This window comes from Lolium perenne, chromosome 2 (genome assembly GCF_019359855.2).
Source record: "Lolium perenne isolate Kyuss_39 chromosome 2, Kyuss_2.0, whole genome shotgun sequence".
Classification (NCBI taxonomy): Eukaryota; Viridiplantae; Streptophyta; class Magnoliopsida; order Poales; family Poaceae; genus Lolium; species Lolium perenne.
Window position 1 is genome coordinate 283,851,888 of NC_067245.2, and position 26,267 is coordinate 283,878,154.

The window sequence follows — 26,267 nt, forward strand, 5'->3', positions numbered from 1 at the left end:
AAATATGCATACTCAAATCCACATGTTTGTCATTGTTGTGTAGCTTTGAATACAAAGTATTTAAAATTAATGTTTTGCACGTTTGTGGATACATGATTGGGTACATCCAGATTTTTTCAAATTATTTTGAAATTTGTAAATATGATTTCCGGATTTATTAAAATAATAGGATCTTGGTGCCCTGGAGCCAAAAAAAATTCCACTCATATATATTGCAAAAAAATATATCACTATAAACTTGAGATGTGATTTATATTATATAGGTGAAGTTGATTCTTAGGGATAATGCAAAACTAATAAACCCAACCGAGGGAGTAAGTAATCACCCTTTGTTGTTATACACGCATGTCATGTTTAATTGATTGCATGCGGCTAGTACTTTGCTCGACCTAGAACTAGATAAATTCTATGACATCACTAAGTTTTATGTGCAATTCATGTGCACTGAGAAAAATATGTGTAATTGCACACATATGTGCAATTCTCATGTGCATGAATCACGATACAAATTTAACGGTACTAGAGTCGACTTAGAACTAATTTAATTGTGATCGACTAGAACTAGCAAAAGGGATATGATTAGTCAGAATAGAAGAAAAGTGTCCCAATAAAACATACATCAAATGTGAAAGCCCTAACCTGCAATACTGCAACCTAATCTGAAAGAATGTAACAGTGGGAGTAGGGATATGACACTAGAACTTTATCTTCACACAATCTTGTGAGCCCCAGTGCTCGCTTTGTTCCCCGGCAAACTGGACCTGCTTCTTGCACAGTGTGCAATAGCTGGCTTGGCACGACCAGCAGAAAATATATTTATCATCATCCTGAATGCATATGGCCACTGGTTAGATGCAATAGAGGCAAACTGGTGATCTGTAATGTGGAACAGAATGTTCCAGTCTGAAAAATGATGTGGTTCATTACCTTATAAATTTTTTGACGGCATTTTGGACATTTTATGGTACTGCCTACAGGTTGTTTTTCAGTACGTACGCGATTTCTTGTTTCTAACTGTTCCAGCAGCTTGCCCCAGTCTGTTGTGTCTTTTTCTTTATGATGAAAGAGGTCACATCTCCCGCTGCAGTTTGTTAAAACATGCATGCATAAAGATAAGTAAGCCTAGATTATGAACCTTTGTCTTTATTTATATAAAAGACCCTGCATAGTTCAGACTGCCAACCTGAAATGGGCATAGCCAGCGATGATAGCCTTGCCACAGCGGAAGCAGAATGTCTGACCACAGCTGCTACACACAACTTTGTTGCATCCGTCAGTTTTGCTGATGGTCATTTGACATTTTGGACATGATCTAGCATTGCTGTAAAGCAGTTTTACACTAATCATGTCCTCCACCATCCCCCGTGTGGCCATCTTGCCTGATGCCTGCAAAGATAAAATTGAAGACGGCAGATGTTCAGTAACCTGAAGTTATATTTCAGCAGTCAATATGACATGTAATGCCCCCAAGGAGGTGCCAAAAGCGTATGACACTCTACGAAGATCTATGAGAGATTTGCAGATCAAATGCATATTGGATATTTGAAAGATTTGGAAAGAAAACAACAGATATTTTATGAAGGTACACCGACCCCGACTACGAAAGTGAGGACCAATTGCGCGGTATAACAACAGATGCAAGTTTCAAACATACAACATTAAAGATTTTAGATGTATTTCTACCTGCTGCCGCTGGAGCTTTTCTTCCAGAGTTAGACACAACTTTCCTGGATGGCGTGGGTCCTTGCACACCGAACAGAAAACAAAACAACATTTTGGGCATTGCGCATTGCTATCCTCGTCCTCCAAGCAACTGATTGCACACCTTGGACACTGGACCACGTCTGACATTGAGTCCAATGCCTTCTCAAGAGTAAGCTTATCCCAACGCTCAAATTCTTCCTTGCCCAGAAGCCTCTTTAGCAAATACGGCGGAATAGAAACATTGCACTTAGTATCAGGGCATACCAACTGAAAGAAAGTACCATCCTTCACATGCATCCTGCATAAGGTCTCCATGCACTTGACACAGAACAAGTGCTCGCACGGAAGCTTGATGAAGTTTGAACCTGATTTTTCCAAATGAAAGTTAGTCTACAAGGAGGATAAAATTCCATGGGCCCAATTGAATTTCCTAATATGCTTAATTAGAAGCCAGACGGTTCTTATACTATCTACTGTGAGCTATGAAAATTTTAACCGCAGATTGGTACCACCGTGGGACAGTTCAAGAAGAGCTAGCACAGCGTGGAATAGATGCCATAGAACAAGTGGTATTCTTCCAAGGAAGACCCAATAAAAGAAAATAATAACTTTTTTAAACATTAGGCATTACGCCCAGCTTTAAATTAATAAAGCCACCAACGGCCAGAAAATAATAACTAGGCATGCTCATTATTTGGCACTACTGCAGAACAGAAAAGAAGTCAAAAAAGAAAAAAAAAACTTACCTTTGCTCTGGTTAAGGCAAATCATGCACATGTGGAGATCCTCAAGAAAAACTTGATGACACTTCCTACTATTGTAACTGAGCATCAAAGGGATCACAGACTCCAATGAGAGACTTCTAGAGATTGCACGGCTATCTCCTTTGTGCTTAGGAATATCTGGACCTAATGTTATTTTGTTGTCGAACCCGAGGTGTGGCAAAGAAGAAGTGTGTATCCACTCAACCCATCGGTACACAACTTCTTCCCCCGGCAGCTCTGCCCAAATGGTGTCAAGCATCTCACAGATCTGAGAAACATTAGGCCCGTCCATCCATTTAGCGGTGACTGTAAAATATGGGGGCTCTTTGCTTGGATAGGACTGCGGGAGCAAGCATGTCAATATTAGAGGGGGTAGGTGCTCAAAGCTGCAAGAATAGGAGAAGTCATCCCCTTTATCCTCCTCGTGTTGTTCTATACAATCATCAGGAAATCCTCTGTCTTCTCCAACTCTATTGACTGGAGAAAACCTAGCGCACACTTCAGCGGCATTTTGCAATTCGTACCGTATGTAAATCTGGAATTAAAGAAATTTAAAAAAAAATCATCAAAACAAAGTTTTTATCACCCAAACAAAACACTGATGGACAGTATAAGTAACCTGAAAATGGCGGAGCGCTCCTTTGTTTTCTAGTACAGCGAGATCGTCCCCGTATATTGCCTCCAGTGCCATCATCTGTAGTGAAGATCAAATGAGGAAGCAAAAATTAGCCATGCTAGTATCGTGAAGTATCAAATTGTACAATGAAGCAACGCTGTTGGCAAACCCTGAAGCGACGCAGTTCGTAATTCCAAAAGCAACGCCATCACAACCTCAAAAAGTCATTTTTTTTCCTTTTTTTTACAGTATATGCGCAACTTATAAGGAAAATTAGCTAAACTTCGTTTCTTAGAAATTGAAATACGAGAATATCCCAGTTTTACAGTAAGTAATCTAATATCCACTCTATGCAGTTTTCAGCAGAACCTTCCAAAATAACAAATCAGACGCAGCGTCACGACTGCATTTAATTGAGAAAATGCATTGCAACTTTTCGCTATAGCTCAGATCAAGATCATAGGTAAGATTAGTGATGAAAAATTCCAATTTTGATTTTGGTAGACCGACCTCGTCGTCCTGTCGCAGCAGGTTGTCCCGTATCTCATCTGCTTCTGCCTCGTTCTCGGCGCAAAGACGGAGTCCCGCGGCAGCCGCGGCCTCCTCCAGCCTCGAGTCCGCCTCAGCCGGCGCGACCCACGGGGAGTCGAGGTGGAGCTCGCCCTCCTCGGCGCCGCCATCAAAGGACACCGGTCCCGCCTCTGCCTCTGCGGCGCGCGATGAGGACGAGGAGGGCGCCTGGGATGACGGTTCCGGGGAGGCGTTGCGGTGGGGTTCGACCGCTCGCGAGGTCGCGGCGGCGACGGAAGCTGCTGCCATGGCGGGAGCTCGGAGTTGCCGTTGAGTCGGGGTCAGTCCCTGATTCGGGGGAGCGGTGTCGATGCTGTTTCGGTTTTTTCGGCCGATCGTCCCCCGTTGCGTTTGTGTAGGTTTCCTGGGCCCTGTTTGGATGTATACGCAATTATACTTTTAGGTTTGTACCGAGTTGAAAACAAATTCAGTTTGAAAAACTTTATAAAAAAACTCGTGGTACGAGTTTCAACGGCAAGCTATGTACACGGGCGCCAAGGAGTTGGGTGAGCTGGCCCCCAAATCTTACCCGCTACGCTACAGCTGTCACGTCCGCGATTGACTTGGTAATAATTGCGCGCGGGTTTCTTGACTTTCTTCCCACGTTTGTTCCGTTTCGGTGCAATCAAAAGAAAAGAAAAAGAGACTGCGTTACGAAAAAATAGAGAAAGATGGTTGGGTTCAGCCGGCTGGTTCCGCGCACGGCCGATCGATGCATGGAAGGCACTATTTGGATGCCGGCCTCCTTTTTCTTTTTCTTTGTTGAAGCGATACATTTTCGCGGAGTCCTACCACCCTCTCCTTTTTTTTTTCTTCTTCGCCCAAACAAATAAATAGCGCGTGCACTCAGAATCGGCAAACAGCGTGCGCGCTATTTAGCATCGCCCTGGTTCGGTCACTGTTTGCTATACTTCTTTTCTTTTCTTTTCTCCCGCAAATAATATCAAAGGAAAAAAAATAATAAGACGCGCTCTTTTGTTTCTTCGCTCGCTCCCTGCACGCTAAACCACAAAATCAAAGGAAAAAAATAACTACTTACTGTAAACACGGGCACGACGATACAGCGCACAGGTTCCCGTTTCCTTCCTTTTCATCCGTTTGCTTAATCCAATCAATTCATTATTATTATTATTCAATCAAGCTTGACGCTTTTCCCCGCGGGTTTGGTTTTTTACTCTGCGCCACCCAAACTTGCCTCTTTAACTGCGTCGATTGATTTTCAAACTCGCCCAAGTACGTGCACCCCAGCGGCAGCTACTACTCGACTCCATTTATGATGTTTCAATCATTTTCTTTCTTGATCCATCCATCGATTCCACCATCTGTACGCAACGAATTCCTGATTGAACCAAACCTATTTTTTCTCTTCCTCCATCCATTTGCAAACTTGCTTTGCTTCTTTCAATCGCACCACCCACTAGCCAAACTTGCTACAAAAACAAATCGTCCAAACATATACGTACTACTAAATAAGTGTTAATAAGAAACGCCCAGGAAATGGAGGATTTATTTTTTCAACCGAGTACTAATAAGGTTGCAAACCGAGTACATACTATCAATTACAATCTCTGAAATAAGACTCTACAGTACAAGACTTGAAGCACTAATCTTTCTACATAAACACGGCACCAACAGCATCATCTCCAAGAAGCAGCAGAGCCTCACTCTCACCCACGCCGTCTTGTACTTGAACACCATTAAACTTTCGCAAATCTGTACAGCTCTTCAAAACTACACTCTTCCGACAGATGGATACCAAATGGTAATTTTCTTCGTGCATTGATCAATCTTAGGCTTTAACTACTTGCTACAACCCACCTCCCTTGACCGGGCCGACCCGGAGCCACTCCGCCGGAATAGCCGGCCGGAGGCGGTGAAGGTGACGCGCCGGAGTAGTCTAGGTGTAGATCTTAGGTTTGCTTTGTAGTTTGGGCGCATGCCCCTTAGTGGAGGCGTCGGCCGGGATCTCCGCCGCCAGATCCAGGCCATCTTAGGGCTGCTGCTGCTTCTTCCTCTACTCCGATGGCTGGAGGGAGGAGACGCATCGAGCAGCATCGCCTTCCCCAATAAGCTGGTGGCTGCAGGTTCCTCTTCTTCCCTGGATCTCAGCACAAGTGTTGCACTCCTGGCCGGCCGTGGTGGCGTGGGGGGGAGTGGTCCTGGTGCTGTGAGGTGTGTCTCTTCTTCTCTCCTGGCCGGCCATGGTGGCGAGGAGGAGCAGAGGAAGGGCTTGCCGATTTTGGCCTGTGGGGAAGGATCCTGCCTTCTCTGCTGGTGTGGAGGCTGTCCGAGTTCGTCGTTCCCTCTTCTTGCTCTGGTTTGCCGCGGTGGTAAGCTGAGAAGTGACGGGCACACGGATTGGATGCTTCCTCTTCGGAGCATGCCTGCTGGGTGCTACGGAGCTTCATCGTCGGAGCTCCTTCGTGCGGAACACGCGTCGCTCCTCGTCGACGGCGCGATCCTTGGCCGAAAAGGCGGCCCAACTACAACCTCCATGACGGAGGCCTTCTCTGCTTCATTCGCCGGAGCTCAACGCCTCTCCACCGACAAGTGGTTCCGTCCCCGGAGGAGGAGAGATGGCTGGCGGATGCTAAGCAACGCCGGAAGCGTGCTGCTGGGCATATCGGTGCCGTATCTCGACGGAGACGTCTGGAGATCACCGGCGTCTGGTGGTGGAGACATCCTTGGATCTGATTGCTTTTCCTATTCTAGTTCCAGGGTGTTTTTTGTAACTTTCGAGGTCCTTTCTTCAAATCCTAGGTTTCTCAGTGCGAGTGATGTAAAAGGGCCTAGATGTAATTTGTACCCGCCACGTATGCAATGAATTCTCTCTGGGGTCTTCCGGACCCCTCTCTTGTTCAAAAAAAAAAAAAAAAAGACAGATGGATACCATTAAAACAACAAAGGGCATGTTTCAACAAGCAAAGCTTCAGCAAAACATTATGCCAGCAACACTAAACATTTTGTATACATGCTGCTCACATGGTACGTGTATATGCATTCATTTTGCATTTAAAAAGCCGAAACACAACAGGAACAGATTTGCTACATAGTTGCATGATCACTACGACCAAATTCAACCAGATTCAGCCAAGGCGGGCATCCTAACATGACAGGCAAGGACAAACTGCCAACACATACAAGCTCTTCTTCACACGGACGGTCCATAAAAACACCAAAGGCCCATGTTGCAACTCCCAGCCAAATTGTGTACATTTCGATACGTGGTCAGATCAAAATCTTTCCATGCCATTAAATGGTTATACATCACTCTGATACAACAGCCTGACCTGATGCATGGCATGCCAATAAACACTTCAAATAATCATGTTCATGACATAGGCTCAATGGTAGGAACCAGTAACTTACCTAAACCCATGGGCATCGAAGAAGAACGCCTACGATGCCAGCGCAAGCCAGCAAGGGCGGAGGTGGACGTCGCTGATGACATTGAGCTTACCTCCCTTCTGCTCCCCTCCCCCTCCGATATGCTATGAACCTGAAAAATATGTAACCCATACATGCAGGCTTCCTCTGCTGCCTACAAATTCAGTTTATTCAACAGGAGAAAAGAAACAATTTTTTGGAAGCTAGAGATGTACATGAGACTCTAATCCAAGATGTCCACACAAGATTTGTCCAATCCACCTACTGCTCGAGCTGCTCAATAGCCGATTAGCATAAGTGAACTTCCTAACATAATAAAATTAACAAGCTACTAAATCGACCTCCTGGCACGCCAAAGCAATAACATAAACAGCTGATTGCACTACACTGTCCACTTCAATAAGAAACAAACTTTGATCTTTTTTTCACCAACCTAAAGTTTCAGCTAACTAATTAGAGCAATTGGTGAGGAAACTAGTATTAAACAATTGAAATTAGCTAACTAAATAGCTGCAGATAAGGACAGTTTGCTAACACACAAAAAATCCATGCTTAATTTACTAAACTGAAACAACTCAAATCTCCTTATAAATTGTTCAAAATGCATATTTCCCAAATGTTCACATAGACCTGGTTTGCATCTATCTGCAACCCAAAACGTGGAAAGGAGCTCTATTTCTGCTCCAACAAAAATCAAGATCTTGGGTGTACAGCTAGATTGGTCTCAGTAGTAGGCAAAAAAAAATCAACCTTGGTGGCCGTGCTGGTCGTCGGGGATGAGCGCGGACGCGTCCACCTGCCGCACGGCCATGGCCTAATTGCCGTCGGCGTCCCTTCCAGACGCCGGCGAACTGGCGCACGGGAAGGAGTCGGGCTCCAACGGCCATGCGCGCGACGCTGTCCGGCGAACTCGACGGTGCCGCGCGCAACGACGCGCGCGCGCGCCGGCGAGCAAGCCAACAGCGCCGACATGGTTCCGGCCGACGAGTTGGAGCGCCGCCGCCTCTCTCGTCGCTGGAGGGGACAGAGCGGGAAGGGGAGCGGAGAGGAAAATGGTGGGTTGGCCGAATAAATCAACTCCAGCCGATGATCTTCCAATTCTCCATCGAACGGTGCCGAGCGCGAAGGAAGCAGAACGGGCCTCCTTGCTCCAGGTTGGCCGAATATGGCTATGTAACCCGGCCCACATTTTCTCTATTTTCCATCTCCATCTCCACTACACTATCTTTTTTTTTTTTTTTTTTTGAAACTCTACACTATCTATTAGTATTGCGTTCGAGGTCGCCATTAGCTAGCTGATGCCATAACAGCTTACATGCATGCATGTCAGCCGGTTTGATTAGTATGTAACTGGTTCTGATTATCTTTTTTTTTTTGAGAAATTCTAATTTTCTTTCTTTCTCTAGCTAGCAAGGCCACTCATGGATACTCACTCTTTGTTCATGGCTAATCCTTGTGATCAAATGTAACAACGGGTACATATGCTCTAGCTTCTACTTTTTTTTCCTTTAGCAAATGCAATAACATCCACTAATAATATTTATGTTATACGCATGTCCAGACCAGTCACGTGCATGTTCGGTGGCGTGTACATGATGCACACAAACAGTGGACACCTAAGTATATACACATGGCGAAATCTCCTGGTAGACCCCGCCGTTGAATCCACATTGTGATCATTTTAGTTTTGTTAATCTTGATCATCTAAATTTGATGATTGTCATGACCAGCAATGGAAAGTACTACTATATATTTCATGGATCAGTACTTGCAAGTAGCAAGTGTCGTGCATGTATGTGATTGATTCATTGGTTCTAGTACACTAGCTATCTTTTGGTGGCGGCGCGACGGACGGGGCGGGGTTGGGAGTGGGAGGGAGCCAGTCATGTGGGATTAAGTAGTGTGGGGAGCCGGGGAGGTGAGGAAGAGGATGTGGTGGTTTTTGTTGGTAGGTCATGTGAAAAAGTCGGCGGCCTGACCCAATGGGCTATGTCGCTGGTATGCGTCAGCGGCGTCGCCTAGTGGGCCACACCGCCCTTTTCTGTTCGGGCCAGGTTGTCGGGCCCCACAAAAGTGACAGTGTGCCATGCCCTGGCGCTACACCGTTGATATGCCACTACTAGCGGTGTTCGAACATTGTGCACGTCAATGGTATTTTGTCCAAATACCGACATCATGGAACTTTTATAGCGCGCCACTATTATTTTTACGCCTATAAGCTAATTCCTACTAGTGACACAACTACGAACTGACAACTTATTATCTGCAAGAAAAACTACCCGCTAGGAAGATTGTGAACTTATAGTGCAAACTCCCGCTCTGAAGCCATCGGCTCCACTCTTGTTTGAACGTGGCCTCTTTTTGGGATGATTGCGTTGCAACGACATATTCTAGAAGAAAGGAGGTTATGTCACATGAAATAACCACTTTCGATGAAAACCTGGGGGGGTGATATTGCTCACGTGTCAGGGCTTCTCATGAATATGTGTGAAAAAGGATCGAAAACTTTCCTACTCTTGCATGAGGTCCTTATATGGGTATATAGGGTCCTATATAGAGAAAAATCTAGCGCTCAACTCTGAATTGACACTTTCTTCACGGACAAAATTATCATTTAAGAAGGTTTGACACTTATAATGCAAATTTTGAGGCCATCAACCTAACTCTTGTTTGGACGCGGCGTAACTTTTTTTTTGTGTTGGTCGTGCCCTTATGACATAGTCTAACATAAATAAGGAGTAATCAAGTCACATGAAATATGCATTTTAGATGAAAAGCTATGGGTAGACCTCAGAGAACCCACTAATTAGGATTTCGCATGAAATATATGCGAGGAAAGGTCGGGAACTCTCCTCCGCTTGCATGGACTATTTTTGAGTTGGTGTTGCTCCTACGTCATATGATATTATTACTATCAAAGAGAAAAGTCACACAAAGTCACCGCTTTGGACGAAAACTTAGCATATTTATGAGTCGTATATTAGGGGGACACATGACATCACACAAAAAAAAAACCGTTAGAAACCCAAAATAGCCACTAGGTTGTGTTTATGGTGTCCCATGCAAAATTGCTTGGGCGTCTTGGGGTGGCGCCGACTTTTGACCATGGTGACAACATTTTGATGCCGCATGTTTGTGGTCGGGGGAATATGCATACACCGATTACCGCCACATACTCTTATATATTGAATGCCTTTCAATGGCGCCATAGACACTCCAATGTGTTCTTGTACTTGGTGTATGCATATCCCCCTTTGGTTCTTCATGTGGGATTAATTCTTGGCACCTTGGGTGTTGTCAGGTTCTCGACGAACCATGTAGAGTCTAGCGCTTCAGCTCAAGGTTTTCCAACGCATCGTCTTGGTTTGTGTCCGATTTCGAATCGCCTTTCGGCGGGCAAAATGCTCATGCACGTGGCTCGGTCTGGGCTCAATGGGTCATCCACCATCATCAGGTCACAAACCGATTTTTCGAGATAAAACTTTTTACCCTCATTGCCACAATGCAGTGTGTATAACATATTTCAAAAGTCAAAAGATGTAATGTTTGAATAAATTTATAGATAAAATTATTTTTATCTACAAGACTTAATGTATATATATTGTATGAAAATATAAATGATGATGAATCTAATGGTATTTCATTTGGTATTCCAAATGTTGATGTTTTATTCTATACATACTTGGTCAAACTTTACATTGATTTGTCTAAAAATTCATATGCACTACATCTATAATATCTAAATAGGAGCAACCCACTAAGTTGATTTCTCTCAACATGCAAGCATGCCACATCAGCAAGCTTCTAATTGGTTCATGTTATTTATTCATCTACATTAGCAAACCTCTAATTGGTCCATGTAATTTATTCATACATGCATACTTTTCCACCGAGTGGCTTATCAGTTAATTCTTCTTTTCATAGAGAGCTCATCTTCTGGGAATCTCTTCACGTTCCATCTTCTCCTGACGCTATGCATTGATGCCTTCTAATCTTTTTGAATTCTTCTACCCCTCAATCTCATATGTATATATGAATCTACTGGTCAGTGTCTCTTTGCCCATACTTCCTCTTAGTATCCTTTCTTACTCTTCTAGACCGATTCCCATTCCCCTCCTCATGAGGTGACTGCCTTCTCCACCTGGTTGTGGTCTACACATCACCGCCAAGACTCTCCTGCCATGCTGCTGCTAATGTCCTCTCCTACCAGTTTCCATTCTCCCTCTACGAGGACCACAAAGTTTCTGCTTTGCAGCCTCCATCACGTACAGTAAGATGATGGGGATCCACTGAACTCTTAGTGATCGATAGGAGAAGAAGCCTACAAGATGATATCTTAAGACCAATTATTCCCTACCAATATCTGATGTTCGTTGCTCGGTCCATGGATTTTAAGTGCCGCTATATTTACCCCTCTTTTAGCCCGATATTTGTCTCACAAGCTACCTAAACCTTTCCAGGAACAGTTGGCATTGGTACTGATATTGCATTGGAGGTGAAGACATGAAGTCGGGTAACTTTGCATTGCATCGTGTTGATATTTATTGGGTAGCCACTTGCTATTACCTCTCCTGATTAATGTTTTCTTTAAATTAATTTCCTATTTTCAGGATTAAATAATTGTTGAGGTATATTATTATTATCTTGGTTGCCATTTTGTAGATTCCTCAAGTAGGGATGCATTCCTCCAGGTTAACCTTAATATTCTGTCAATTATATTTCCTTTTGTGCATTGATGTACAATTGGGAGTTCAGCTATCGTAAATATCTAATATATATAACTATTTTGAACTCCTCCGGCTGCATATTTCTTTCTAACATCATTGGTCCTTCTGTCGATTTGCTTCTGAACAGGGCATTTCTCAAAAGTTCATGTCTGGGTGCAGACTATTAAGAGTTCAGATATCATAAATGCAGTACGTAACTATTTTACATTCCTCCGGCCGAATATTTCTTTCTATCATCATATGTCCTGCTATCGATTTGCTTCTAAGCAGGGTAATGGATTCATATGAGTTATTGGTCAAGCAAATGATTTGAACACAATAAACATGGTGATTTCGCTATCTACTAATAAAGATTTTCTTAGATGAATAAAGAATGTTAGAGCAATGCAAACAATCTTCAATTGTTATGAGATGTTCCTGCATTTTGCGGAGACTGGATGGGTATTATCAATCATGCAATGCGAACTAAAAGAATAATTCCGCTCTTCATATTGACATTGGTTATGTGTAGTCAAATATAATCTCTTCAAAGTATAATGCCTAATTTCTCGCAACAACGCGCGGGGTATCCTCTAGTTTTACTAGTAAGGAGGGAGTTCGTAACACGTGTGGATGCATGCATGGCCATATTGCAAATCCTTTACTCCGGCACCCCCCATTTTAAAACAAAATCCAGCGCGAAACGAAAATGGAGTCAATGCGACAACAGATTGTCCAGTAGTAGTAGTATGATCTGATCCAACGCCTCTTGATCTAGCCAATGCGACAACAGATTGTCCAGTAGTATGATCTGATCCAACGCCTCGAGCCTCCCGAAGACCTTTCGACTCCCCCGCCATCCACCCGCCGGCATTCACTCCGCCCGCAGCACACCATGGTCGAGGTCGCCGCCTCCTCCTCTCCCCAACGCATTCCCCTCCAATCTCCCTACCCAGCACACCAGCTCCCCCCTCTCCCCCTCCCATCCTCTCTAGTCCTACAGCGAGGAATAGCCAGTCGGTGGGGCGGCTCGGCGGCCACCTGCAGCAGACGTATCCAGCAAGCAGCCGCGGCCCTCGCGGATGCAGGCGTCCACGTTGTAGCGCCGGTCGCCCATCTCGGGCCCCGCATCACCGCCGGCGAGCGCGTCCAAGTGCCCTGGGTGTCTGCGTCTCCCGCTGACCCTCCTCCTCCTCCCTTTTCTCCATCTCGGATGGATTGCAGCTGCTGCAGGGGCAGCCTCCTCCGATGGCAGAAGGGGATAAGGGGGGGCAACCTGGACATCCTCGAGCTCGCCCAGCCCCAGCTCGACGGAGGCGCCCTCCATGACGCCGCCCCGCAAAAGGTCATTTTTCCCCTGCAAAATCGTTTGGATTTCACCATCAAAGCTGTGTGTTGGTTCATCGGTTCACCATGTTTTTAAATACTAGTACATCATCCACAAACATTGGTTCTCCGTCCTCTGTTTGGTTCATCAGATCATGATAGAATCTCTTTATGGGTCTGTTCTTTTTCTAGGTCTCTTTAATTGCACGCTTCTTCTCTGTGTGATCTGCTAGCTATCTCTCATTTTATTACAAGATGCGATCAAACATTCATGAATTTTGGTTGGTGAGATGCAATTTTCTTTTGGAAAGCACCTAATGTATTAAATATTGGTTTGGATTGTAGTTCATCATATACTGATCAAATCTGGGTATCGATGTATTGATTCACCTTTTTTATGTACTAGCGCCGGAGTCACTAAGATAGGAATTTGGGCCTGATGTGGTACGTCCTGATTTTGGTACAGCGGCCATCAAGAATCTTGTTGTGCTTGATGTTAGTACGGTGTTACATTACATTACCTAGAGTATTTCACCGCTTCTGTCTTTTTTACTTGTAAATGAAAAACCTGTTCGTATATTGACATTATCTGCGAAATGATTTTATTTCTCTATAGTTTCTGAGTGTGGATTTTGTACACCCACGCATGGGTGTGGGTGTATTATGTACCGTTCATTTTTTCTTGAGATTCGTGCTTCTGTGGACATTTTGTTTGCCTCCCGCAATTTATCTGTCATCTCACTCTCCTTTTCTTCTGGCTTTCCTTCGTACAATCCGCTGCACAAGGTTAGGTGTTGTCCCATGTCCAGACCTAGCAGTAGCAGTAGATAGGGATGCTGCCAAGCAGAGCGAGGCTCCGCGGCTGCATTTTCCCCTCTCTCCTCAAATTCCTGATGCTCTCGCCGCGGACAAGATTCGAGCATTTGCCCCGCCGCCACCGTGCCCGTTGTCTATGGCCGTAAGATCTGCAATGGCCGTGACGGCTGCTCCGCATCACATCCGTGACTCCAGTCCTCTCCACAGCGTGGTGCCCCCTCCAAGACAGAGTGCCGCCCCCTGGGATCCATTTTCCCCTTCTCTCCTCAACTTCCTCCGCCGACCCCTGCTCTCCCAAGCCATGGGACAGGGTGGGTTGCAACTCCGACGGCCGCCATCACCGCCATCTAGGTCGGGCTCAAGGTCCACAACCTCACCGAACTCTGGAGGTCTTCTCCAACAGGCTCACCGGCGAGCTGCTCTTGCTCGCTGGTCTCGCCTCGCTCGTCATCCTCATCAACAACAACAACTTCACCTCCATCGTCGATGGCTTCTTAAGGGGTTGACTGCGCTCACCGCGACGAAAACCTGCTAGCCTTGATGACGATACCCGACGACCTCGCCTACTGCGCGTCCCTCCTCAACTTCTCGGCCAACAGCGTCAACCTCACCTGCGCGCTCCCGGAGTTCATCGGCGCGATGCCGTCGCTCCAGCAGTTTCACCTATCGTAGCGAAGATGTCTGGCTCGTGCCGTAGTCTCTCAGCTTGGTTGAGGACAGCGTGAGCCATTTTCTCTCTCTCCTCGCCGCCGGCAAGATCCCATCTTTTTCCTCCACTCCATCTGCGCGCCTGCCTTTTGCCGCTGCCCCGGCTCCTCCGCGTTGCAGCTCATGCACCTCCCGTCGTCTCCGACATACCGCCAACGCGCATGTACATTACGTCGCTGCCCGGCCGGAGCTCCTTTTCTTATCTCCAACGCGCAATCCCTTCTGCCAATGCTAATTTCTTCTTCGGTTACAGCTTGACATGCTGCTGTTTCAGCTTGCTGAGGTGAATTTGGTTTGTTTTATTATTTGTGAAATGTGAAACAGAGAAGCTGTTCAATTTAACTGTTTTTCGTCCAAAACAAACAGGTTACTGATGACGCCGGAGTTAGGGAAGAACAGGATCGCCCGCTCTCTGACGCTGAATTTGCATCCCTTATGTGCTGCTCGAAGACGGCAACTCGTTCTCTGACCTTGCGAACCAAACTGTCGATTCTTGCAACCACGAGTTACTGAGTCACCGGCGGCGTTTTGTCGACGCCGAGTCTGGAACACAATGCAACACCAGTTCCGCGCTCGACGCCTGTACTGATTGGAAGCCACGATTTGTACTGTGAGAGATGTTATCATTTGTTCAAGTCTTCCTTTAGCAGCTAGCCATGTAGGAGTTAGCAGATAGTTTTGGAATACTGATGTGTGATGTACTTTGTGTGATGTAGCGTAAGCTGTTTCCTGAACTGCTACTCTGCTAGCAATGGATGCCATGTAGGAGTACTATGTTTTGTTCCAAGGATTACTGTCGCCAATGCTGTTCTATATGCTTTATGGATGTGCTCTCCTCCTTCGACCCATCAGTTAGATTCGTGCTAATCATACCACAAAGTTCTGGATCGAAAATCATTAACAAAGTCTATTCAACTAATCTTAACAAATACGGAGTACTCTACATCAGATTCAGTTTGAGTGGAAAAAAAGTAGTTCAACCAGCATGGAGAGCAGCCCGGCGACGGATTTCATCTTCCTTTGCATGGCGCCGCACATGGCGCTCTGGACGGAGTGGATGGCCTCTGCCACCGCCGCCGCCCCATGCTTCGCGTACAGCATGGCGCCGTGCGGCTCAGCGACTGCCACTCCTCCAGTACCGGTCGTGGTCACCACAGTCACCCAGCGCTCGCTCGTCTGCCGTCGCCGACGCAGCCGAGATGTCGAGCCCGACGGCACCGTGCCCTTTGGCTTCGCGGCGAGCGCCTCCTCCGCTGGTAGGCGTCCCAGACGACGCTGCTGTCCGACGGCATGGTTCACCGGCTCTTCGGCAGCAGTGCGGGCTCCACAGACCTCGCCGGAGATCGCGGCCGGCACCGTCGCCGAGGCAGCGGCTCGCAGGTCGCAGCCCCGTGCATGAGCAGGTGCTCGAGCGCCGCGTCGGATGGGCACTCGCCGCCGCCCGCCGGGAATGTAGTCCATGTACCGCTCCAGCTCGTCCTGGAAGCGACCACAGGCGTTTCCCAAAGCCGTCTCTCTTCCGCCGGTAACGTTCTCGATGGCCCAGAGCGAGAAAGGAGAAAGAAGCGCGGCTGGAGAAGGAGAGGAGAATAGCTGTGACTGTGAGAGACAAGCCAATGAATAGTGTCGCGGTTTTTAGGGGAATCCTGCACCTAGCTCTGCCTATGACGACGCAACCGTCCATGCCCCGGGATTCCTGCATGTCTGCTTACTTTTCGCCTCGTCTCACGGCTGTAGCAGCTAGAGAAAATGGCACAAAACATTTTTTCTCACATTCCTCTTTTACGGATCTTAAAGCAAATGGATGGTAGAAATAACATCCACACCCATGCTTGTAAGCACAAATGTATTTCCCTTTCTCTATAACCTTATCAAATTTGGGAGTTAAACTCTTAGTTGTGCTTGTGGAAATAATTTGCAGATTGATCGGACATATTCTTGAGCACCTATGTGAGAGAGATTGAACAGGAGACGCTGTGCATCTTACCGTGAAGTGGCGACCACAGTGGCGCTCTTGTTGGCGCCGAAGTCGGACAGTGACCAACGTCACCGCAACACCATGTGCACTCCTTCTCGGTCCTCCTTGCCCTCGGACCAAGAGCTGAGAGGCATTTGAAGCATTCCCACCCTGACCTAGCTGACGAACCAAGGCTGCTAGCTGCTGCTACTACTGCATGTCTTCGTTTAGTTTGTTCTGCCATAGTGAGGTAGACCTCTCACTTATTTCTAGGTCTATTTAGAGTGTTTTTCTGTCTCTAAATGATATGCTAGTTAGTTCTTTCTTCTCTTAGTTACAGGATGCAATTCAAAACATCCACATATAGCTACTGTTGCTGAGATGTTTTGGAATCGATCTCTGGTAGTACGTATTTTTTGGCTATTCATTTGATTAACAAAACAAAGCCGGATATAGCTCTATATCTTGAACATTTAAGTGCATCTCCGTACATTTGTATGACCACGGCTGTGTCTCCTGAAATAAAAAAAAACTATCTTCTCAAGTTATTAACAGAAGGTTTTTGTTTCTACTTACTAACATGGCATGGCAGGTTCTACTTATTATCTTTTCAAGTATCATTGTTTGCATTTCAATGTATTCACTTTGTTTATTTCCTATCTCTATACATGCAATTCTTCATAATGGTTTCAACTTTCAAAAGTAAAACATATTTGCTCATGCTACTCGTTTTATACATGATTAACAGGTGGTTAGTTGTGGTAGACAGAGAGAGGAGATGCGTGCCTCACTGGAAGGTGACAACCATGTACAACACAACTCTTGCCAACGAACAGTGACACCTCCACGCTATGTTCCGTGTTGCCCTACTCGGCCCTCCCCGCCGCTTGGATAGAGAGGTTGATGGCCCGCACCTCCATCAGCAACTCCTATGTTTTTTCACTGTCCGTGCCACCTGGAGCAAGGAGTGGGCTGGAGTAGGGTATGGATGTGGATGATGATCCAGAAGGGGTGGAGGAGAATGAGCTAGATAATCTCGATGAGGAATTCGTCCATCCCCATCTCGAGCTCGAGGGAGATGTTGATGATGCCATGCAAAAGGTCCATTTTTTTACTGTTCTGCCTTGTCCTCTAGCCTACTTGCTATGTCCTGCTCCAGCCATCCTTTGGGTATCTAGGTGATTGCTTTGTACACATTACTTGGTAGTCCTGATTAATCATTGTTCTCGTATCATGATAATGGATTCAGCTTTTGTACTAAAAGACTAAATCTCTAGAAGGTTACCGGATTTTTGGCGATTCATTTGAGCAACAAAAAGTCAAGCTATGGCTGATTTAGCTCTATTTTTTGGAAGCTATCTTCCTAACTTGTTAACTCAAGTTCTTGTTTCTTTTTGCTGACATGGCAGGTGCTACTTAATAACGTGTCAACCATTGGTTTCATTTCAATGTACTCAGCTCAATCATGGTTTACGCTAGAATTTCTTATTTTGCACTTACATTTCCCATCTATATATATGTAATTCCTGATAATGGTTTTAGCTTGCAAAAGTACACTTATTTTGTCATGCTCTTTATTTACCTGATTAACAGTCTTATTGTCCTCCAGTAGTTAGCCCTCTTGATGGTTTGACTAGGAGTATTTTCCTTACTTGGTATAGGCTTAAGAGTAAAGTGATAACAGCTGACTATTCCTATTCTTATGTTGCGAGTAAAATGAAATCCCTTTTGCCAATATCTAAGTGTTTTTTTAAGTTTGGATGTTATGTACCTTTTTAGAAGTTGATATCCATGCTTTACTCACAGGATTTATCAAACTGGGACATTCTATTGTGGAAGGGCCAGTATGAACACCGGTTGCTAGAATGCTGCCTCTACTACGAGCTACAAGGCCAGAGATAGTACCAGCGGGGCCTGCGACCTCTGGGAGCTTCTCTTCATGTTCTCCATGAGTGCTATCTGTTGTTGTGATTAAGCTCTGAAGGCCCCAAGTTTGCGCTTGTCTGATGCGATGAAATCATGTGCGATATGCTCTCCTTGTATCTGAGATTCTCCTACTTTAATTTATCACGGCTGCTAGCTACTGATGCAAAGAGCAAAGCTTGATAATGTAGAGGTATAGTTTTGTAGTGACTCTTATCTATATTTCTACATTTCTTATGCTTGCTTATCTATAAGGCACATAATCTTTTCATTTTGTTCAATTAGCTGAACGGACCATATCATTGTATCAAAACTGGTGATGTTTTTCTATTGCATTATGGAAATTTGGTTCACCCATTTTAAGGTGGTAGTTAGTGCTATTTCTCTGTTACGATGTTGCATCCTCTTGGCTTGCGTCACATCGAGAAACTAGCACTTGTTACAGACCAGGTTGGGGAAGGGTTGTGCCTTCCTTGAATTTTCTTATTTATTTTTGTTCCATCGAGCTAGTGGTTTACATTTTCCCCATGTTGTGAATATTTCAGAGTTTTGCACCTACATACCTTCTCCTGGTATGTCCGAACACCGATGCCCAGTCTTGTCATCGATTGGAGTAGCAGGGCTCGTTGGAGCTATGGGATTCAGAGTAAGATCAATCTTCTTACTCTGAATGATGTGCGTGTGTTTCCTTCAGTACATTGCACTTCCATATGACTACTGAGTGGGTAGCCTTATGGATGTAGACGGACACGTCCGTGATATCCGTAGCATCAATTGCCTGAGCCATTTCAACTAATTCTGCTGTCCGTGATTTCCGTGTAAATTAGTTCAGCTTCGTGGACTTCCGCTGGTCATACACGGATAGAACGCATGGCAGCGACGAGGTCATGAGGAGGGAATCGGGCAAGGGGAAGCGCACCCATGGAAGCGACGAGGAGGGAATCAGGCAAGGGGAAGCGCACCCATGGCAGCGATGAGGGAATCGGGCGGCGGCCGACGACCAAGCGCTCGGCGGCGGAGGCCTTCTGAGATCTGCGAAGAGCTCCTTGGCGGCTCAAAGGAGATCACCTAGGTAGTTGGAGGGTGGCGACGAGCTGAGCCCAGGCTGGCGGCGACGAGCTGAGCGCAGGCTCGCGGCGACGAGCTGGGCACCACCCCGACGGTTATTTTCTCTCTAATTTCCAGTCCAAGATGCATTCATTATCTGTACTTAGCGTTCATATCTTTTTGAAATTGATTTGAATATGTCCAAGTTGAGATGGTACAAATAAATAGATTGTCTGCCGAATTTGTTTGGGATATGACTGAATTGTGTTTCAAATTCAGTGAATTTTGACCAAAATTACTTCTATAAAATTGAGTTGAATTGTGTTTCAAATTCAGTGAATTTTGACCAAAATTACTTCTATAAAATTGAGTTGGATTTGTATAAAATGCTTTGTCACATCCTGTTGTAATTTGTGAAGTTGTGACAGTTTTAGATATATCTTTAATTTTCAAGATCATCTGATTTGTGTTGAGCCAGGTAGCTGACATGTAGGTTTTGGTTCAGTTTGATTTGTACTTTCCTATCTATTACTTCCTTGACATTTTTGTTCCGATATTATCTTAATACCACCTAGACCTAGTCATCTCCTAGCTGGTCCGAGCCTCCAGGTTGCATGTTATGTTGATGTACGATGTTGAAAGTTGAAACTAGAAGTAAGATATCATATCAGTGACAATATATTTCACAATCTATTTGAGGTTTGATTCACTAGTGTTTTCTTACAGTCCCATTAGATATATGTGTTGGTAACCATCTTTGGTGGTTCTGAAATGAAGACTGTCAAAGCTACATGTCAGATATCCAAGCTAGATTTGAAGTTTTTTTGTATCCTTAATGGATATAGATATCTTTCCCTTTAGCAACTGTTAATTTTTATTTCCTGGAGTGCATGGTAGTTAGAATAACCATGTTCTTTTTCTATGATGACACTAAAAATTAAAGAAGCATTGTTGTCGCACTGGGGCGAATGTTGGCTGCTACGTTGCGTTTCTGGTGTGGTGCACTTTACAAAAAGGGTTTGCCTTGATATGGGGAAGGCGGTGGCGCTCAGTACGGGCGGGCGGTACGGTCGGCCCCGCCCGTACGGATGCCCGATAAACTCCTTGCCTAGTCAGGATGAAATTGGCCTCTAAAGGAAATGTCTTTATTTTGTTGCAATTAACTCATAAATTTCCTCGGATCCTCCATAAATGAAGGTTTCCTGAAATACGTAATTCAAAAGCAAGGTTTTCCGCTGTGAGCTCAAGAATTTATTCCAGGGGGGACTGATGAGGATGAGCCTGCTCAGCATACCATGGTGAAGTTCATTCCTAGAAATTGTACTTGGAGATTATATTAGTACTGCAAATACTTGTAACTTCTGAGCTATTGCTCTCCTATATGAATCTGAATATTATGTCATATTTGAATCGAGCACTGAAAAAAGTTTTATATTTTGCTAGCTAAACCAAAGCTTTTCTCTACTTATCTACTTTAACACTTTGACTAGCTAGTGCCTTTTCATGGATACGTGAACCTAGATTGCTGGTTTGTCTGTCTGGACATAGAAGAGATTGTTTGCGTTAGGAAACCCTCTTATTGATTACACTAAGGGAAACATGAGCTATTTAGTGTAGCGAATATAGGGAGAAAATTACCTGAACATGCCCATTCATTTTTAAGTTGCACAACATCAAATATAGCAATCCATTGAGTCTGAGATGGTCTGTTGTCCTTTATTTGGAATCTCAGACCTTGTTGTATACCAGCCACTTCAACATTTTTGCTCTCCTGGAAAAAAATCATCTCTTTGGATCTAGAAGAACTTAAGCAATTGTAGTTCAATCAGCATGATAAAGTGATACCACCTCTGTTCCAAAATATAAGGCTTATACTTCGGAATGGAGGTAATACTTGTTATTTAGGAAGATGTACCGATTTTTAGCATTTAATTTTTATTCTTGAAAATTCTGCATGCCAAGCATAGAGAATGTCATGCATGCTTATACTTTTCATGTACTGAACTGTAGCAATTATTTTTTATCTTGATGATCTGTACCTAATGTTTTTTTTCTGCAGTGCACCCTTGGTTGCTCTGTGGGACACATGTTTCTGCTCTTTCTGGTGTCGGCGGAGAGGCCACTGCCAATATCTTGTTGCTCGGTTGTGGATGAGCTGGAGCGCAAGTTAAATGGCATCAAGGTAATCTACTCTCTTAAGCCCTGGCGCTTTGTTATTGTTACTACAGATGTGCATTATCTTCTTGCCAAATGCAAATAAATAGGCTAGACAAGAATAAGAATTCAGCTGCCAGAATTTTTGTGTCCTTAAGCAAGTGTTGATTCACTCAAACACAACGAAAATACACATTCTTGATTTATTATTCATTGGTTTGACTGAAACCATTTTTTGCTTATCATTTTCTTGTAGATTGGTGGAGTGAGTGAAGAAGCAGATAGCCAAAAGAAGATGAGGTGCAGTATAGGTATTACAGGACCAAGTTTTATACTGAAATTCTATTGTTGGCAAAAAAGTTGATCTGATGGTATACTCGGTATTGTTGTATGCTTTAGCGCTGATATTTACTGGTTAGCGTGTGCATGGACTAAAGAAAGTGTCTTGACATTCATTTGATTTGATTCAAACAACAATATGCATTCTCCCCAAGTTCCGTTGGAAGAACATGTTCGAGCCATCATCAGATGCCAGTAGTGTGTCCATGGTTTTCTTGAGGGACAAGTGAATGAGCTGTGTAAGCATGTGCATGTCTATGTACACAGAGTCAGCATGAAGATTAATTGTATTGACTGAAAGTGAAGCATGTGCTTGTGATTTAGAACTGTTAACTCAAATTGTGAAATAGGTTCATCTTTATATTCCTGTTGATGCAAGCGTGTGTGCTTAATATGTTAGACTGATAGGATTTTTAGCATCGTCCATAAATAAATTTTGTTGGTCCAGCATGGCTATATATGTCTAGTGAGATTTCTATTCAAGAATTGTCAATGGTATGTCCGTCTGTGTGATGCTTCTCTGGTAAGTATATACATATATGCATATATTAGCGAAGCTTGTGCATGTTTCTTATTCATTTTAGAATGGTGGATTCAAATATCTGAATACATTCATCTTTACATTCTTGTTGATGAAAGATGTACTAAGTCTGGTAGACTGATATGCCATTCATATGTGCAATTGTTGGCTTTTGAGGATTTTTCACATATGCTCATTAGTTTTCTTCTTCAGCCAGAGTGTTTTTCAAACTCGATACTCATGGAGGTGTAGCTTCTTACTGATTCACCAACTATGAAATGCAGGGTTCGGCCTTTGTTTAATTGAATAGTTTGGAGGTTGAATCTACATTCGTGGAATGCAAGATTGAGTATCCATTCTCGTGTTGATTGATCTCTTTCCGCCGTCAGCCTGATGGTGGTGGGCTCACAGCAACACAACCATGGTGGCGGTGGTGTTCTTCTGCTACAACCGAACGGTACATGCTCCTTCTATCTTGCAACCACCTCTGTGGTGCTCTGAATCATGGCCCTCATGGCCTGGTGGTGTTATTTCTTGTTGCTATTTTATTAATGGCATGAATCTGTATATGTATAATTGATCATGCTTGTGCCCATTCAGAAAAGGAGGAGACCTACCCAAGCGCGTGTTGTTGGTCGCATGCTTGAGCTGCTACTCTGATGTCCTCCCTGACTACGTCCCTCTGCAGCTGCAGGCATAGTTTCCCTAACCCTCCAATGGTTGCCGCGTGCTTGACCGGTGGTGGTCTCGCTTGCTGGCGGGATGACACCTCTAAGTGCTTAGAGATCGGCATCAGCCGCCGCCATTCTCAGGTGAGTAAATCCCTCAGTTCTATATTAAATAAAGTGTTGATTCGTGTGTGATCTGCTGATTAGGTCTCTGAATCACCTACTAGATCAATCGTACATTCAAATGTGTTACTCCATAACCGCAACTACCTTACTTGATGTAAGCATAACTGTGTTTCAGGTCTAGTTCTTGAGTTGGTCCGCAAAAGTACTCCATAGGCCATCATTATGTTCGTGTCGAGCAATATGTAGCAGTTTCCACTCAGAAGACTCCATGTGCACAACAAGATGCTTTACTTCTGCTAGGAACGCCAAGGGGAACAATGGTTATAAACCTAGTTCAAACAGTACCGTGAAGGTGACTGGCTGTGTTCTTTGGCTCGAACTCTGTTCATTTATTTAGGAGTTAAAATTATAATTCCATATACTAAACATTTGAGGCTGATCTTTCTGTTTGCGATTTTCAGTTAAATAAGAAAAGAGCTAAGACCTAAAGTAACTAGTTTCTTCTTGTGCTCGTCCTCGCTATCTCACTACATCGACCAAGCCTGTTTCTGCTCTGACTACGTCCCCATGTCCAAAAGTAAGCACCTTTATTTCTATCTCCCTCCTCCTTGAATTGCTTGGCTCGGATATGCGTTTGAATTCATGCTTTGATTCCATTTTTCTCAGGTCACATTGTTGTTCCAGTGGTGGTGTGGTGGCGTTGGTGCCTTCCGTTGGTGTTCTGGTGGTGGTGCCCTCTGTGTGTTCTGGTGGTGGTGCCCTCTGGTGGTGTTGTCCACCAGAACTGCTAGCGGCAACCATGTGAGCTCCTACTAGTGTTGCTGGCGTCCAGTACAACCTGCTTCCCCTGCCTTCTTCGACCTGGAGCTGATGCTCCAACTGCGTCCCCGTGCCCGAAAGTAAGCACTTTTCTTTCTATCTCCCTCCTCCTTGAACCGCTTGGCTCAGATCTGCGTTTGAATGCATGCTTCGATTCCATTTTGCTCAGGTCAAGTTGTTGTTCTGGTGGTGGTGTGGTGGCGCTGGCGCCCTGTGTTGGTGTTCTGGTGGCGGTGCCTTCTGTTGGTGTTCTGGTGGTGGTGTCCTCTAGTGGTGTTGTTCACCGGAGCTGCTGCCGGCAACCACGGGAGCTCCTGCTGCCGCTGGTGCTGCCAGCAGTCTAGTACGACCTGCTGCCCCTGCCTTCTTCGACCTGGACGTCTCCTACATCACAACGTCCCCCCCTCGGAAGGTCTCCCTTTCTCTCTCGATGCCTCCCTGTTTTCCCTGGACTGTGCTGTTTATGTTTTCTAGAGTGAGAAAATGTGATTCCTGCATGGAAAGATTAGATTTTTAGTTTCTCTAACTAATTTCCTTAATCAAAATTAGAGCATGGGCACTTCCGCTAATTTGAGGGCAAAATATTGTTCAAATGTCGAGGATATCTTGTGCTGCCCTTATTGAACTATGCTTTGGACTAGATCCAGCATGACTGCAGATTGCAGTGGCAATGCTATGAGCAGCACTTAATCTATAACGACGTAAGAGTAGAATGCACATGTGTGTTTGAGTTGCTAGAATGTGCCCTTATTGATCTATGCTTTGGACTAGATCCAGCATGACTGCAGATTGCAATGCCATGAGAAGCACTTAATCTATAATGACGTAAGAGTAGAATGCACATGTGTTTGAGTTGCTTGAACGTGCTCTAATAATTTGTTCATCTGCATTTGCATTATTAAGGAAACTTTGCGCTAGTGATATAAATCATTGCTTGGGATTTGAGTCTATGGTACTGATGCATAGCTGGTACTACTGTACCTTGTGTGGTCTTGCTCTATATGTTGGTTTCTTATTTAATAGGTGTTTACACTAGTTTCTTATATGATTTTATAATAAAACATATACTATGTTACAAGGCACACGTCCAACCCTTGCAATAATGCATCTATACATCTGTGGCTTAAATTCTGTTACATTTGGTTGCTGGTACCTGAGCCTCTTGATTTTCATCATCTGGGACAAATATATTTAAGCAGGTGGTGGTGATACATTAAGCCATCGCTTGATGTGAATAGGAGATAGTAGGTACTAGTCATTTTGAAGTTATATATGATTAGAAATCCATCAACATAAATTGTATTATGCATATTTGTGGCCACAATGTGGAAAAGATTCTAACATGCTGTCGGTTCTACTTTGTTTCTAGCCTTGCTATTTTGTCTTATAGCATTGTTTTGTATGTTGTGCAGCCTGGAAACATTTTGTAAAGAAGGTGTCTTGTAAAGAAGTAGTCACTGGAGCACTACACGGCTCGTCCTCGTGCGGCTCCGCAGACATGGTCTATCGCCAACTGGCTCGGGTGGTGCGGCTTGCCTCCGGTCCGTTATGCCTTGACCCGGCGGCATATGTAGTACTGTTCCATTTGTTGTAATACTAAGTAGTCGAATTGTGTTGTCCAAATCAGTAGGTGTATTTCTTTCCCTGTGTATTTCTTTATTCTCTTGTTCTCTACTTGCACTTGTCATCTTTAGTACTAGTAGTTCATTGTTTGCGAAGTGATGTGGATGTCCAAAATAGAGTTAAGGTCATGTCGGAAATTTCCAACACTTTAGCCGTCGATTGAGCTCCTTTCATGTGTAATTACCAACGTGCTTCATCTTTTTAATACCAGGAATATTTCAACTCATGTTGGTTTTACAAGCTAACTAGACCTGATATGTCTTGTTCCTCTTATCGCGGTCAACCCCACCCACATCATGGTCAATCCTGCAAGTTACCGTTACACAAGCCTGATGAGCTTGCTAGCTCGAGTTGACTATGCGTGGGGGCTAGCGGTTGCAAAAAAAAAGTCATTTCTTCTGGGCTAAATGAAAAACTATTGAAAGAGAATATTTTACATGCTGGATTCCTGTCTATTTATGTGGGATTTCAACCTCATAGATAGGGTTCTCTGA

General features: G+C 44.5%; 1 protein-coding gene and 1 long non-coding RNA gene across 7 annotated transcripts in view; one reads left to right on the top strand and one right to left on the bottom strand.

Moving 5' to 3' along the window:
- The window catches only part of LOC139836170 (uncharacterized), a 48,584-nt gene extending 22,579 nt beyond the window's left edge, over positions 1–26,005 (top strand). The window contains exons 1-15 of one of the 6 annotated variants that reach the window (XR_011752702.1): positions 12,586–13,092; positions 16,519–16,804; positions 17,320–17,655; positions 18,361–18,670; positions 19,023–19,123; positions 19,305–20,822; positions 21,584–21,706; positions 21,935–21,989; positions 22,822–22,994; positions 23,138–23,349; positions 23,507–23,683; positions 23,793–23,908; positions 23,998–24,230; positions 24,320–24,562; positions 25,563–26,005. This is a non-coding gene — a long non-coding RNA (uncharacterized lncRNA). Of the gene's footprint in view, positions 1–12,585; positions 13,093–16,518; positions 16,805–17,302; positions 17,656–18,360; positions 18,671–19,022; positions 19,124–19,304; positions 20,823–21,583; positions 21,707–21,934; positions 21,990–22,821; positions 22,995–23,137; positions 23,350–23,506; positions 23,684–23,792; positions 23,909–23,997; positions 24,231–24,319; positions 24,563–25,562 lie in introns of those variants that run through there. The other 5 variants (XR_011752705.1, XR_011752701.1, XR_011752703.1 and 2 more) reach the window with 5 other exon arrangements.
- LOC139835337 (uncharacterized) lies at positions 561–3,973 on the bottom strand. The gene is made up of 7 exons (XM_071825198.1): positions 3,595–3,973; positions 3,088–3,162; positions 2,451–3,003; positions 1,684–2,069; positions 1,184–1,386; positions 928–1,081; positions 561–827 (listed from the first exon to the last, which is right to left on the bottom strand). The coding sequence occupies exons 1-7, from the start codon at positions 3,901–3,903 to the stop codon at positions 696–698; spliced, it is 1,812 nt and encodes a 603-aa protein (XP_071681299.1). The 5' UTR covers positions 3,904–3,973; the 3' UTR covers positions 561–695.
- Positions 26,006–26,267: the final 262 nt, after the last annotated feature.

Excerpts from the sequence above, each read along its gene's own strand:
- LOC139835337 (XM_071825198.1), bottom strand. The coding sequence starts at position 3,903 with ATGGCAGCAGCTTCCGTCGCCGCCGCGACCTCGCGAGCGGTCGAACCC. Across the intron at positions 1,082-1,183 it reads GCTGGCTATGCCCATTTCAG|CGGGAGATGTGACCTCTTTC; the intron begins GTTGGCAGTCTG and ends AACAAACTGCAG. Across the intron at positions 828-927 it reads GCCGTCAAAAAATTTATAAG|GATGATGATAAATATATTTT; the intron begins GTAATGAACCAC and ends ATATGCATTCAG.